Here is a 15,425-nt window from a genome sequence, read left to right on the forward strand (position 1 = left end):
TTACAGAGTTGTAAACTTAATAGTTTCGTTTTCTGAAAATTTTCGTTTTCGCCACTTTTTAATAAAAAAACCTCCATAAAAAACTCGAAACCCATTACCAGCCACTAGATTTAAAATTTTTTTTTTTACATGGAACAAATTTTTCCAAATTTGGTGCACTGGTTGCCGAGAAAGGCGAAATCCCCTTTTACATCTGTTTACATGGTGGCACCCGAGCTAAAGCTTCCTCTAAATACTCCATCCTCGCGATAGTCTGAGCATTCCACGGGTGGTTCTCGTCCTCCGTATCGACGCAATGCTCTCTATTATAATGCCGCCCATTTGCTCGAGCGACAGCAGCAAGAGCAAGAGATATGGACCTGCATTGCGTATATAGCGATTCCTTTTGCTCGATTATATTCCTTTTGTATAACCCACCGCTCACGAGCAGCTATAGTCGTGGGGATAACGCATGTGAAGCGCCTTTCGTACCACTGTCCAAGCGCGAGAATGAAAAGGAATTCGAATGAAATCGTTAGATTATCCCGGTCACGCTTCGGCATGCATCCGTCTTCAAATTCCAGGTCGACATGTTCCGCAAACAGTTACATTTACATTTTCGAAAGGATTTGCGGCGACGAGCGACAGTGTGGACCCGTAGGTTTGGCAAGGTCTCCGACGAGAGCAGAGAAGATAGGTCAGCGCCGTGTCAGGAATAGTGTAATCAAACCTGCTAGAACCAGTTTCATGCCTGCGCTTCGAGTACCACGACATCAGCCACGTCATTTCAAGTCGCGCCAGCCGACCAGCCGGCTTCGCCTAGCTTTAGCAAAGCCGAGGTAATCTCATGTCACGGGACCTCGAACGAAGAATACTGCGACCATAATAATAGGTGTTTTTTTTTTCATCCAAACGTATGGCATCAATGCGTCACGACAATTATGCGGCATCAAAAGCCGCAATGCGACGCGAATAAATTTTCGGCCATCTTCGGCTAGTACTCATTCTTCAGCGGCGCGAGCCGACACAAATTGCGCTCGATTTGTACGCCTTCAGTTTTGAACCTTTGATTACATTTGTGAGTTTCCTCAATCGCATGTGACTTGCCGAAATCCGTTCGTACGTAAATAGAACCTCAAAAAAAATTAAAACCATTTTTTTCAGTCAATTAGAAGATCATACACAATGAACATGTTACACACTATTGCGACCTTGACTACAGAATACACGAGCTATAGCCAGCAGGACCAACCCATATTTGACGTAAACACAGTGACACATGCACGCACGGTCCTTTCAAAACAGCATTGATCGAAGGTTATTTTTGTGCCAGGGCAACCGCCTTACCTTTCCCTTTTACTTCCCTTAGCTCTTCCGTTCATGAGCTCTATTTTACTGTCTTTTGCACTCATCAACATTGTTTTCTAACTCATCGACAAGGCCGCATATGATGTGAGCGTAACGGCTCTCTCTAGAAAGACAGTATTTGATTTTCTTGCAGGACGCCGTACCATTGCACCTCCTGGTATTTCGGCCATCTGGAAGACGATCGCGTTGGACGGTGTTGCGGCGGGCAGCATGAATGACAACGAGCAAGTCACCGCCACCGGCATGCCGAGGTACAGTGGGTGCACCCGAAGCTTGACCGCCTGCGAACACCACGCGTGCTTCTTTTTTAAGTTATTCTCTACCGCGGACACTTGCACCCGCTGCGACTTTCTCGAATCTGCATAGACATGGCTTCGAAGTCGTGCCAACGTGAAATAAGACACACAAATTCTCGTCATCAGCAGAGGTGAAACCGAGATCCCAATGGGCTGGCCATAACGGAGCTCCTGCCAAGATGTACAGTATACACAACGCATTGCGCTGCTCGCAAAAAGCAAATTCATCCATCTAGCTGACAAACTGGCTTGAACGGGTCATGTTAAAATTAGCATAATAATATATCAAGCCCCTTCTGTGATATTGTCCCATCGTTGTTGAGGACCGTGCCAGAACTGCGAGCCGCGAACCTCACTCGTTATCAGAGGAACTTGTGCCCAGAAAAGCAAGAAACACCGATAGCGCAAGGATAGCGGCGAGCACAGTCATCGGCTGTGGAAATCTGACCTGACGTGTCGCGCAGGTCCGCTGTTTGTTCACGTGCACCGGTACACCTATAGTGACAATGGCTTGTGCTTGTTCACTTCCGAGTCACATATACAACGCCATTCACGGCGTGCGCACATTGTTATATGAGAGAACTCGTTCGCGACAACATTTTCGGGTTGAGTAGCAACTTCGTACGGCTAACGATAACTTGGCAATAGGGATAACCAGGCGAATAGCCATCGGTAAAAGTCAAGGCTATGTAGGAGTGAGAATACATAATGTATTGATTTATGCGGTTTTTGTTGTCCCACCGTAACTCTAAATGAATATGAGAGGCGTCGTTTCCGGAAGGCTCCGCGTATATTTTGACCACCTGGGGTTTTCTAACGTACGTCTAAATTATCTCATGCAGTGCGCGAGCGCTTTTGCATTTCTCCCCATCGAAATAAGCCCGCCGTGAGCTGGCTCCCATGGCAACCGAGCTACATCGGCACGAGCAATGTAAATTTAACCACGCCTCGTACGTGTACCGCGAGGACCGGATGTGTAATTGAGCGGTTATTTGCGAGTAGGATGCAAAACTTGACATTGGGAAGCTGTGTGTTCTTCTTTAGCGTACGTTGTCCCCTAAACATTGTTTTGGCACTTAACAACCTACAGAGCACCACCTTTGCCTAAATGTCGAAGATGCAATCACTACACGCATGTTAACCCATCTACATTTGGAATCGTCTGATAACACATTGCAACGCGGAAATGCTCTCGCGCATTCTCTCTCTCTCTCTCTCTCTCTCTCTCTCTCTCTCTCTCTCTCACACACACACACACACACACACACACACACACACACACACACACACACACACACACACACACACACACACACACACACACACACACACACACACACACACACACACACACACACACACACACACACACACACACGTTAAATTGCGTTTTCCGCGTTATTTGGGGCGAGCGAAACCCATCTAAAACCAATGTTCTGCTTCGCAAGAAGATGTGATAGCCACAATGTCTCACGTTGATGAAGTTCCTGGTCAAATAATTTTTTAATTATACTTCACTTATTAATTTTTATTCGCAAAATTTTAGATATATAAAACCCCATTTAGAGGAGAGAAAATAGGCTGCCAAATGGTGATGATGATGATTATGCTTATTGGCATTTCATTCGAACCGTGGCGGCGACAAATAGTCATCCAACTTTCTTGAGCTGATCAAGTAACCTATATATATCTTTGTCAGTGAAACATTTTGTTTGTCTTCTTAATGTTATCTCTGTTCATTAGAAGCATACCATCCAATACGCTACTGCCATACCTTGAATGGAGCGTTGTAAAGAATTCATTCGGAAATTGCCGTTCCCGCAAACCTTGATTTTATCAAAACAGGGTGAATGCCCCCCACATGTTCCCCGATGGAAAGTGGACTCAGGCAACTGGGACCTCCTTCGAGAGCTCACATATTTAGGCAGAGATGACATTGCTCCTCTTAATATCATCTATGCTGTAGCATATTTGACAGGCTTTTATCGTTGACGGCGCTGAACAATACATAAAGCAGACTAATGAACTGGCTGATAAGTTTGGCTTGACTTGGTGGAGGTGGAGGTGACTTGGTGGAGCTAGGAGGCCGGGAAGTACAGCCACTACCCCTAGAAATAAGGTGCCCAGTGTGAGAGCCTAGAAAAAGAGGCAAGTTGTCTGGACGAACACTTTGAATATATCACGAATGTCAACAAGCACGGAAAAAACGATGAAAAGCCTGGGGATTGCTTCGCGGCTCTCCAGCTGCGGAAAACCTTATTAACTTTAAACAATCAAAGTCGCAGGGCAGAAGAACACGTCAACGCGCTAAGAGAGAGAATTGGCAGAAGTACATTTCTGGTATAAATTCTCACGAGTATGAAATAGAAGTATGGAAAAGGGTAAATAAACTAGGAGGCAGGGAAGTACAGCCACTGCCCCTAGAAATAAAGTACCCAGGGTGAGAGCCTAGAAAAAGAGGCAAGTTCCCTGGACGAATACTTTGAATATATCGCGATTGTATCACAGTGCACAAAACATTCCTGAGATTCAAAAAACGCGCAAAGTGACAGCCCCTTGATCCGAAGTGTGCACGAAATGATTACAACTCCCCGTTTAGATTATCTGAACTTCAAATTTCTCTCACTAGCTGCAACAACTTGGCGCCAGGAGGCGAGCGCGTCGTGTATGAAATGATGAAGTGCCTACATCCTGAAACACTGGAAACACTCTTGTCTCTTTTTAATGCCATGTCGGCGGCTGGATATATTCCGTCCTCGTGGAAAGAAGCTATAGTCATCACGATAGATAAGCAAGGCAGTGACCCGTCTGTAGCCAGCAGCCGCTGACCAGTAGCGCTAACAAGTTGTCTATGATAACTGTTAAAGAAATGTTAAGCGGGCGCTTAAACCGTTTCCTAGAAAATTACAAAACACTAGACCCCTTCCAATGTGTTTTCCGAGAAGGTAGCTCGACAACTGGCCGCCTTGTTCGCATAGGGGTTATCATCAGAGCCGCGATTATACATAAGCAGTTTTTACTTTCGTTATTGCAAGATCCAGAGAAAGCGTACGACACGACATGGCGCTTTGGAATTCTGTGAGATCTTTCCATGATAGATGTACGTGGTAATACGTTCAATACAGTCGAAAGCTACTTGCCTAACTGCACATTTCGCGTAAGAGTAGGTAAATCTTTGTCTAGATCATTCGCCCAGTAGACTGGTGTGCTGCAAGGAGGTGTGCTTAGTTGCGCACTTCTTGTAAAAGTTATTTAGCTGCAAACAACCATTTTAGACACTGTTATATTCGGTACATGTCGATTATCAGCAAATATATTTCAAGTCGTGCAACATTTTGCTATCTTTGAATGACAGGCTCAGCTTGGATTAAACAAATTGTCTAAATGGGCGGATGTAAATGGGTCTAGAATAAAGGCCCGAAAATGTATCTGTATGCTCTTCTCAAATAAAATAAGGCGCAAATCTAGTGTCATGTCTTACGGTCAATCGAGATGAACTTTCTGTAAGCAATGAACACACAAAAACTAGAAATAATTCTAGACTCTAAGCTTACCTTCATCCCCGATTGAATATATGAAGGACAAATGTCTGAAGACGACGAACCTTTTAAAATTTCTGTCGCGCACGACATCGGGTAGTGATCATAAGTGCCTTTTCAACTTCTCCGATAGTCTTCTTCATTCACACGATTACGGTGCTATAATATATAGTTCTGCAGAACCAAGTGCATTAAAAACCCTCAACTCTGTCCACCACTTTTTCACCACTTAGGTATCCTCGTCGAGGCTGGTGCTTTCAGGACAAGCCCTATAGTAATCCTCCACGTAGAATCAAACGCGTGGGCACGGCGTCTACAGAGGTCCCATTCCAACTTCACATATTATCTGACCGTACAATCGAATCCTGAACATCCTTGTTGAAAAACTGTAAACGATGTGTCCCCGGCCTTACATTTCTATAATGGGCCCACAGCGATGAAGCCCTACTCACGGAGTGTGAGGAAGTACAATGAAGAAATGTGCTTCCCGCTTCTAGGACACAGTCTAACATCTCCAGCAAAGCTGCTATCGCTGTGGCAGTGGCGGCGGGTTGAAGGGGACATATTGTTTATCAAAGTACCAAAGAACGCCCCAGAAGAACAGTCGTATGCACTTCTGTGAACTTCCGGCGAAGTACTCATGCAAGCTCTATTACACTGATGCATCAAGGTCACAGGCCTACGTGTCTTTGCAGCATTTGGACTATCCTTTTCTGGGTCCGATGTGCTGCACCCGGGCACGAGTATCTTTGCGGCTGAAGCGTACGCACTACAGTCTGCTTGGGAACGTGTTTTAGGAACGCAAGTTTATAAAATACGATTTTATTCACCGACTCTTTAGGTGTTGTATGATTTTTAAAGTTGTTTATTCACATTGTAAATACTGTACTGATATATCTTTATTCACTTCCCCGTACAGCATATACATGTCGAACCAACATGTCACGATACGCTGGGTTCCGCGGCATAGAGGCTTCGGAGAAAATGTGCCGACGCACGAAAACGCCACATCAGTAGTAACACAGGCCACCAACTCTGTAGCTGTCCCTGCATAGACTTGAAACATTTCTTAGAAAAAAATCTTAGAAGCTATTGGCAGCTCTCGTGGGACACTGAACATTTAATAAGATTAATGTTATTAAGCCACAGCTAGGGAAATGGCCACTCTTATCAAAAACACGACGAACCGAGGCTATAATGTGTCGGCTAAGAATCGGGCAGACATATACAACACACTCAAGCCTGTTGACCGGCAATGAGCCACCCATCTGTGGTAAATGTGGCGAGACATTCACGTATTGCTGGAATGTCTTGAAAAAAAAAAGTTTTCAATTACCATAATGTCAGCAAATTCCCCTTCATCCAGCATTGTTCCTTGGCAATGACCTGCTTTTTGACAGCTAATCAGCTTTAGCTTTGTTTTAATTTCGTTTGTTTACTGCATGTTACACACACATGTGATCCATAGCACAGCTTCTTGTAGAAGGCTGCTGCTGCCACGCACAGGAGTACTTACAGCTTTTGCTTAATTCACTGCCCTTGCGTACAGGGGGACGCGTGAGGCATTAGTGCTACCCAAATATTCTTACATTTCGATCTTACGACCTTTCTGCAGCACATAAATTTTGTTCATGGCTCACCTCACATGTCGTAGGTTCAAAGATACAGACTTTTAATACATACATATTTCAAGCCAGTATGCAGCCAACTTACATCTATACCATCTGCCATTGAACACACACATCACATACCTCATACTGTTTCCTGGTGCTGTTTGGCCATTATTGGCCCCTGCGCCTTTAAACCACATTCATCAATCATCGATCTGCCCGTTCCTTAAATCCGCTACATCTATCTTCTGTAGTTACCTATGCCTGCAAGAGATCTGGTCTCATAGATTGTTTTCCCGGCTTTATTCCATCAATACTTTCAGCGTTTCTTGCTTATCGCGACTGCTGAATGATTAATAATTCCATCCGCCTTCAATCGTAGCGCTTGTAGAAGGTAGACGTTACCTACGAGTCTCGCTTGGTGAATCCCTTCGCTTTCCATTAGGATTTGCTGAGTTGTTACGGGATTTGTGCCATGTGACCCACATGTCTGACCCCGCTGCGAATATTTGCTCTTGTGTGTTTTTGTCGTCAGGCCACCCACTCGAGCCTCCTTTGCGGGGCATTGTAGAGATTTTAATTTCTAATTTCTTTCTCGCCATTGTTGTAAATATGCATCGTCTTCTTTGTTTGCCTCATTTGCATTCAATTCACTGTCTTTGTTTTCCTCACTTTCTTTTTGATGACTTTTGTTTGTCTATATACAGTTTCAATCGCCCTGCCCTTGGTTGCCTACTTTCTTGACCTCTTCCTCCCTTCCATGTTCACGCTTTTGATGTGAATATACGCGTGGACTTTAACCGCCTATTCCTTTTCATCTGTATTGCCCAAGTATTTATTTTAAACTCATATTGTTCTGCGCTTTCCTTGCTTCGAAAGTGATCCAAGGCATGTGATGTTGCACTGCCTCATTTCTGGTCTTAGCGAGGGCCCTCGAGGCCAAATGGCCTACCAACTTTTGGTTAACTTTGAACCTCGACAAGACGTACGATTTTAAGCACAGAAGGGAATACGTAAACGTTAGCGCTGGCAACAGTACTCCTTTGCGAAATCTTCGCATCACATCAGAGTTGCTATGGCTTCAAAATGCGCTGTTTCATTATTGCTGCATTCCGCTACCCCTTCATTCTTAGATTACCTAACTGCATGCTTGAGTAGGTTTTTGCTTCATTTATGTACACACCAAGTTATTTATATTGCTTGAATGTGGATCTGGGGGGAAATTACAGTGTAATTTATAATGTTCATTAAAGATCGTAAGTCCCGATGTCACTGTGCAAAACATAAGGCTTAAATTTGATGGTGCATTACCATGCAAACTACCGAGTCTCACTGATTCTGGTAAAGTCGCGACTCCTATGTAGCGGCTTTCAAAGGAGAGAAAATGCAAAGCCCGGATCTCGGGGGCCAACAAAGGCAGTGGCCTCGCGATGTTAGCAGCGCCGTTGCAATCTGGGAGGCCGCGGAAAGAATATGAAGAAATGGGGATGAACAATGCAAGCGAAAGAAAAATGAACTGCTAAAATGAACTATATATATATATATATATATATATATATATATATATATATATATATATATATATATATATATATATATATATATATATATATATATATATATATATATATATATATGCATAATCGTTCGATCTCGAATCTCTATTTGGTTATCTGAGACCTTCACTGAAACACAAGGAACGTATTGCACGGCAGTGTACGTTACCGTATCAAAGACGACCGGGAGCATGACGGACGAGACGGCAGAATTGCTGAAGAATTCTGTGAGCGACGCCGACACCAGACAGAGTATGGTCAGCACCAAAGTAGAGTTTAGGTCGTGCAGAGCATCCATCCACCGAACTAGTTCCCTCGTCAGACCGGACTCCTGCAGGTATTGATTCGAAGAACCGGTGTGTTTCATTTTATTTGTTTTTAAAGGTACATTCTCTTTTCAAAAATCGCCTGTGCCAGATCAGGCCTCTGCAAGTGTCCTACTGGAAGAGGTTGACGTTATACGCCACCGAAGTGCTAAGCAAACAGAAATTTTCAGTTGGTCAATTAGGAAGTTTATTTATTGAAGCTTAGGGCACAGGTTATCATAGAGGATTAGATGTTGCGTAATAGCGATGTCACATCTGCTCCGAAGAAATCCAGAGCTGGTCCTAAATTTGGAGCTGCAGTTACGTATTGTCAATGCCGCAGACACGCCGAGAGATACGCCAAGCTCTCGTAACGCGCATGCGCACACATGAGTTGCGAGAGGAAAGCTTTTAGGTACTACGGACGGGGACACGTCTTCATCCGTTTCTCCCTAGCCGAGCTGCACTATGCCACCGCGGATCCATTCTCCGGAATGAACTCTACCTGCGTTCGTATTTCGTGTCGTAGCTGTCAAGGACGCCTCGCATGAGCGGGAGGTGAGTAGTTCGAACGTATTTTTGTCCCTCCCCCAACTCTTGTTTTTTTCACTTAATCTACATCACAGTTTCGTTTATCCTTTTTACTTCTGCAGTGTTTGCTTTCAACCAATGGCCCACCAGCAGTTTTGACGCGTAGCGTTCATGCCAAGGGGTGCAAAACGCGGTGTTTCGGGCTTAGCTAGATGTCGCTTTAGCAGACGCACACCAATGAATAATGACATGTCATTTGTTGTTCTTAACCTATGCTTCATCAGCAGGTTTGACGCGTAGAATTCTTGTCCACTGGGAGTGGAGAGATCCGGTGCGAGGTGTGAGGTTGGGGGCATGGGTTGACGGCGCGTTAGCAACCTTGGACCAATTAATAATGAGATGATCTTGGATTGTAGCGCGAAGTGACGCGGACAGAGACTAGAAGCAGACAGGACGAGCGCTTCTAGTCTCTGTCCGTGTCACTTCGCGCTACAACCCAAGCTCATGTCACCATACCAACTCGCCCAACTTTCTATCCTTTTGTAGTAGTGACATGCTGTCAGAGTTATTCTTTACCTACGCTTCACCAGCAGGTCTGACGCGTATAGGTTTCCTGCCAAGGGGAGTGAAGCGACCCGTTGCGAAGGGCGGTATTGGGGGCTTGGGTTCAGGCGGCATTTTCTTTTTGTCAAGTTGCATTTCCCTTTACCTGATTGTTTCTACATTTTAATTAAACGTAACTGTTAACTTCCGCCATGCATTCGCCTGCTTCATTGTCAGTCACTTCGTATGAATGTGAATAACTAAAGATTTATCCGCACGGATACCCCGTATTCTCGCCAATTCCGTATACGAGTAGGCTTCGGTAGCGCGAAACAGGCCTAAGGCAGTCTGTAAGGACTTCGTGGGGTCCTTCCATATAGCCTGTAGCTGTTTCGTGTATAGTACTTTTGGAGCGATTTTCCAAGACGCGAGACTCCTTCGTCGAAGCGCAAGCGCACGTTGCCTGCAGTTACACTTCGCTGCAGCGCCTGGTCTGCGACCAACTCGCGCGCACCTGCGAGGCCCTGGCGAAGGTGAGCCCCCCGCTGACGAGGAACAGGAGCCCCCAGTGGCACTCGGGGCACGAGTCTCGCCAAGTGAGCACGGGCTTCCACGGACTGTGGCCGAGGCTGGGGCGGGGATGCTGGTGCCGGGGGATCGCGAACATGACCATACCCGCCGCCAGTGCGGGCACGCCCATACCGATTGTACTGCTGCAGTGCGAAGCTTCGCATATTAGTCTTAGCTCGTAATAATGATAATAACAATAGGAATAGTTATGATTATTATGGGAACACACAACGCACAGTGGTGGTAACAGTGTGTACAGGACGCAGGTGGCTGGTAACCGAAGCCTCGACAGGAGCGACGATATGCGTTGAGTTGGCCGAGGCACAATAAAAAAGCGTACGAAACAAAACACGTTTGTTTTTGATTTGCGATTGAGAATACCTTCCAGTTAATCAGTTCAACGAATCTTGGAAGTACCAGTGTTTTATTCGAGCGGACAAACATGGGGCTCTCCGTTTCCTTCTCGCAGAAGCCCGTGTACTGACAGCAGACGGTAACTGCACAATAATTTACATAATCACTGTGAACTACACAGTTGTCAAAAATAGATTAAAAAATTATATGATAGGGTCTTACGTGCCAAAACTGCTTTCCGATTATGAGGCACGCCGTAGTGGTGTACTGCGGAAATTTCGACCACCTGGGGTTCTTTAACGTGCACGTAAACCTAAGCACATGGGTGTTTTCGCCCTTCGCCCCCATAGAAGACCGGCCGCCGCGGCCCGATCGGCCAGACAAGTCGCATGATAAGTACGAGTAATGGGCGCTCTGAACACAAATGTCCTGTGGAGAACGCGAGACTCGATACTATGACCGCGGGTGTAGAGAAGCCTCATCCTGCATATATATCGTTTCCTTTCCTCATTCAAACTCTTCGCGAGAACTTTGCTCAGCATATTGTAAGCTTACAGGACTCCTGTGGAACTTCCGCAAACCCATGCCCCCTTCCCACAGAGCAGGCTAGCAAACCGGACGTCTGGTTCACGTCTCTGCCTTTCCTCTCTCTCTCTCTCTCTCTCTCTCTCTCTGTGAAACTTCCCCGTCTGCGAGACGTGCACTGAGCCCGAGACTATTGCTCACGTGCTTTGCGCATGCCCAACTCATTTACTTATTTCTGATATATTCAAATCAAATGACTGATTCTTTCCCACGAATCGACAAGCAGCCACATTGTGAAAGTCTTCGCTTGTGTCTGCGTGGACGAAATTAACTGCCCGTTTCGGGCAATCGAGGCTACTGTGGTTGTTATGAGAGACAAGGAGCCAAATATGCGACTGTAATATAAGTGCTTCCAGCATTCGTTTTTCTTTTGTTGTCTTTTCATCCATGCTTATCTATTTTCATAGCTTTACTGTCATTATCGTCTTCATTTCCCCCCTCCCCTTCATTTCGTTGCCCTTACCCTAACGGTGAGTAGCCAGGTTACCACACACCAGTTCATCTCTGGTTTTGCCATCTAAACTTTCTCGTTCACTCCTTCAGATCCTGGAGCGAACGTCAAGGAGTCAGCGCCAACGTCGTCTTGGTCAAGACCCTGGGGAAGGTAGGTCCCCTTGTAGCAAATAAAGCTCACACTCGCCAACCCAATGCTTCCCTCGTTCCCCATCAATATTTAACTCTTATAAATAATCGGTCGCTCAGTGCTACTAGAGATACATACTGACCCGGCGTGCGAAGACGAGGGGTCCCTGGAGAAGTATCCACTTGCCAGATAGAGCCATACGATAGAGAGGAAGAATAGCACTACCTGCACCAGGAGCTCCTGTGTCCTGCGCACGGAAGAGACGCACTTTTTGTCCGTCTTGCAGCAGTGCCAAATGCGTTTGCACAACATGTAAAGCACAAAACTGCCCAATCGTCCCGTATAGAGAAGGCTTTCGAAGGTGTTCGAAGAAGGCATCGCGAGCCAACTAACCTAACTTCGTAAGCACCGTGAGAGTCGCTCTACGGCTAAAAATGCATTTAAACTGGTGTTTTCAAATGAGTAAACATGCTTTTTTTAGTTTTGTAACTAACGTAATTCTGTAAGCATCGCTATAATTCTGCTCCCGGTAAAGTCTGTAAACAAGAAATTGTTTTTCAGAGGTTTGCGGCTATACGCGACGCGCCTACGGATTCAGTAATATTGGCTTGTGTCGTTCGAACGCTTCTTCTCTCAAGCTAAATTTGAACAGCGATCTACCCGTTTTAAAAACTTCCTCTCTTCTCAGTTGCTGTGGCATTGTTTTCTTTTTTTTTGTGCTTACGATCTGCGTGATAGAGTATGTACAAATTCAAAAGCGCGCGCAAGCGCTATAGAAATAAAACATGAAATCGCCACATCGCGTACAGCAACAATTAAACAGGGACGTGCGATCGTCTTTCATGCTTGCTTTTCTGCTTATTATCATTCTTAGGTTCTTGCCTTCGATGTATGGGTTCTAAGAGCCTAAAAAGGAAGCTGATCCCTCGGCAAAAGGGGACATAAAATAAACACAATGAGTAAGGCCGTCTCTTCACAAGTCACTCACGTGATCGCCCTCAGCTCTTCACAGCGGCGCTCGATTTCTCGATGGGCTTTATCTTCAGCCACTTGCAACTCTCCCTGTTGATCACGACTAGGGAGAAAATAAAAGAAAGCAGTGCGTTGTGTGTTGTTAGCGTTGTTTAACTCGCGCACATTACGAAGGCCGAAGTGGAACAACACAAAAAGCTAGTCTGCCAACGCGGATGAGCTGTATCCAATATGGCGTTCAGTATGGTCTGGCGCGTTCTAAAGTGGTCGCGTGTTGTAGCTTCATAGTGAGCGTGATATAGTACGACCGGATAGAGTGCGAGCAGAATGTGCGCTGACCAGCGACATGCAGCTAATGTTCTTTCAACACCTTCACTGCTTCAACGCAAGCCACTAATTGATTTGAAGATGTACACGTTGTCCAGAATAGGGAAAATCAAGTGGCTACTGACTGTTTGCTGTAACTGCGGACACTTGAATCAATAGACAACGAAAAAAAATGTGTACGAGAAAACTAACCGTTCAACGGTGTTGTTGAAATTATAAGTTAAAATGACACTGAAGGCAGAAATTTGGAGGACGCTTAAGCAGCACCTTCAAGAGTGGAACGCGATACCGTTATCGCACCCCGTTCGCACCGCCCACTCATTTACCAATCACGCGGTGAGCGCCGAGCAACGCAGCGTTCAGCGCGGCAACGAAACGTACGCCTGAGCAAGCGCAACGAACCAAAGAACTCGGTGTCTCGGAGGGAGAAACAATCTACGCGAGCCAAACGTCGTGATCGGCACGGACAGCCGGGCCGCGACACGCCATGAAGGCGGACGGGATCATGGGGCTGACGCCTCGATGGAATCGTCTCCTATGATCGCTACGGCGCAGCGATCGCCTCAGAGGCGTCCCGCATCGGACGCTGCACGTAGGAATTGCGCTGTGAGCGGAAAGAGGAGCCGCGTCGCCTAAACACGAGGGTTCGAGTGACGCACGCTGGAAGTTGGAAGGGGAAAGAGCGAGAAAACTTATTAAACGCAAGGGTATTGGGGTATCCTCGGACCGGTCCCCGCACGGCCCCAATGCTCTCAAACGAGACGGAAGGGGAGAAGCGGGCGAGTGGCGCGCCAGCTGTCGGGGCAGCGCCGTACATTGCAAGGAGGGGGCTTTCTGTAATTGCCCCAAGGTGGCTCCGCGAGTGCGCCAAGCGCAGAAGTGTAGCGGAAACGTACTTCGCTACTCATTTAACTGCGACTTCTGTAATTTACGTGCTCATAATTACCAATATACACCGCAGAATCACTTTCTATGGCACGTTTCTAAGGCAACACCGCATTCACTAGAGGCGCTTTTGTCTCGCTTTGAACCATCGAACTCGTGGCTGAGTGGTAGCGTCTCCGTCTCACACTCCGGCGACCCTGGTTCGATTGCCACCCAGCCCATCTTGCAAGTTGTTTTTATGTATGAATTACCTTCCGGGATTTTTCGCTCATGGCCAACACCTCCGACGCCATCGGCTTTTCTGCGACACGAGCTCCTTAACGCTGTCGCGTTAATAAGTCAAAATAAAGTGATATATTTGTGATCGAGAGACCCTAAGGCGTCAATATTATCGCGAACAGAGCCTTAATAATCCAGAAACTGAGGTAAAAGCAGGACATGGTTAAAAACTCCCTCGCGACATTCAAGAACTTGCCCGATGATGAAATCACTCCTCAGTTAAATTCTGCCACTAATATTCAACCACTATTTGCAAAAGAAATCCTTACATTGTATGATAAGACGAAATAAAATGCTGATTATACAGTTCTGTTTCATACTTTAGAAAAATGAACTCGTTTAAATTACCCTTGACAACGATGACGGCGGTCGAAATGTTCCATTTTCGCTCTACTCCGCGCCGGCCACGCTTTCGCGTTTTACAAATTTCGTTATGGCGTAGTGATGCGCTGGTTTTGCTGGCTCGTTAAACTCGCACAAAGTGCAAGTAACAGAGAATTCAACTTCGATCTGATGTCACGGGATGCCCGAACGATCAACGCTACTTCACCAAAAAGCAGCTGCAGCACCTCTTCGAGGAGCGAAAAGCACCCGACGGTGATACCGAGCAGACCCCCATTATACATACGCATAAACGCTCATCTAATCTCTCCCATTCCCTCTCGACTACTACGTGGCCTGCTTTCCGCACTTCACACACGTACATTCTTTTATGCTCCTCATACTAGCGGACTAAAAAAAGGAAAAGAACATTCGGGCGTGTAAGCATGACAAACCAGATCAACTCCTTGAAGTATGCTCGTGTAAGCCGTGCGCAAGTGACTAACCAACGACCGCCTTCTGCTCCGACGTAAAGTGTGCCCATCTGTACAACCGCGGTCAAATTGCGTACCAACCTGTTCTCATTTGGAATGTATTTCATGATTTAAAGGTCAAGTAGCGAATCCGTTTGGGCTTTAAAAAAGGCTCTGAGGAATTTAAATTTTCACAGAAGAAACCGTATACCCTGAAATGAAACAATGTGAATGTGGCCGGAAACATACTGACGGTCTTCAGTTCTTGCAGGTTTAACCACGACCTTTCAACTTTCTACAAGCTGTTACACTTTCTACTTCTGTTGCAGAAGCAGCAGCTAGAAGCTGT

At 46.0% G+C, this 15,425-nt stretch overlaps 1 protein-coding gene across 1 annotated transcript in view; it reads right to left on the reverse strand.

Annotated features, from left to right (window-relative positions):
* LOC142574603 (Na(+)/dicarboxylate cotransporter 3-like) overlaps positions 1-15,425 on the reverse strand; it is a 31,630-nt gene that overhangs the window by 1,955 nt on the left and 14,250 nt on the right. The window contains exons 7-10 of the mRNA XM_075683648.1: positions 12,808-12,894; positions 11,962-12,066; positions 10,242-10,440; positions 1,491-1,628 (exon numbers count right to left, since the gene is read on the reverse strand). Coding sequence (XP_075539763.1) covers positions 1,491-1,628; positions 10,242-10,440; positions 11,962-12,066; positions 12,808-12,894 — 529 coding nt within the window. The remainder of the gene's footprint in view (positions 1-1,490; positions 1,629-10,241; positions 10,441-11,961; positions 12,067-12,807; positions 12,895-15,425) is intronic.

This window comes from Dermacentor variabilis, chromosome 3, assembly GCF_050947875.1.
Source record: "Dermacentor variabilis isolate Ectoservices chromosome 3, ASM5094787v1, whole genome shotgun sequence".
Classification (NCBI taxonomy): domain Eukaryota; kingdom Metazoa; phylum Arthropoda; class Arachnida; order Ixodida; family Ixodidae; genus Dermacentor; species Dermacentor variabilis.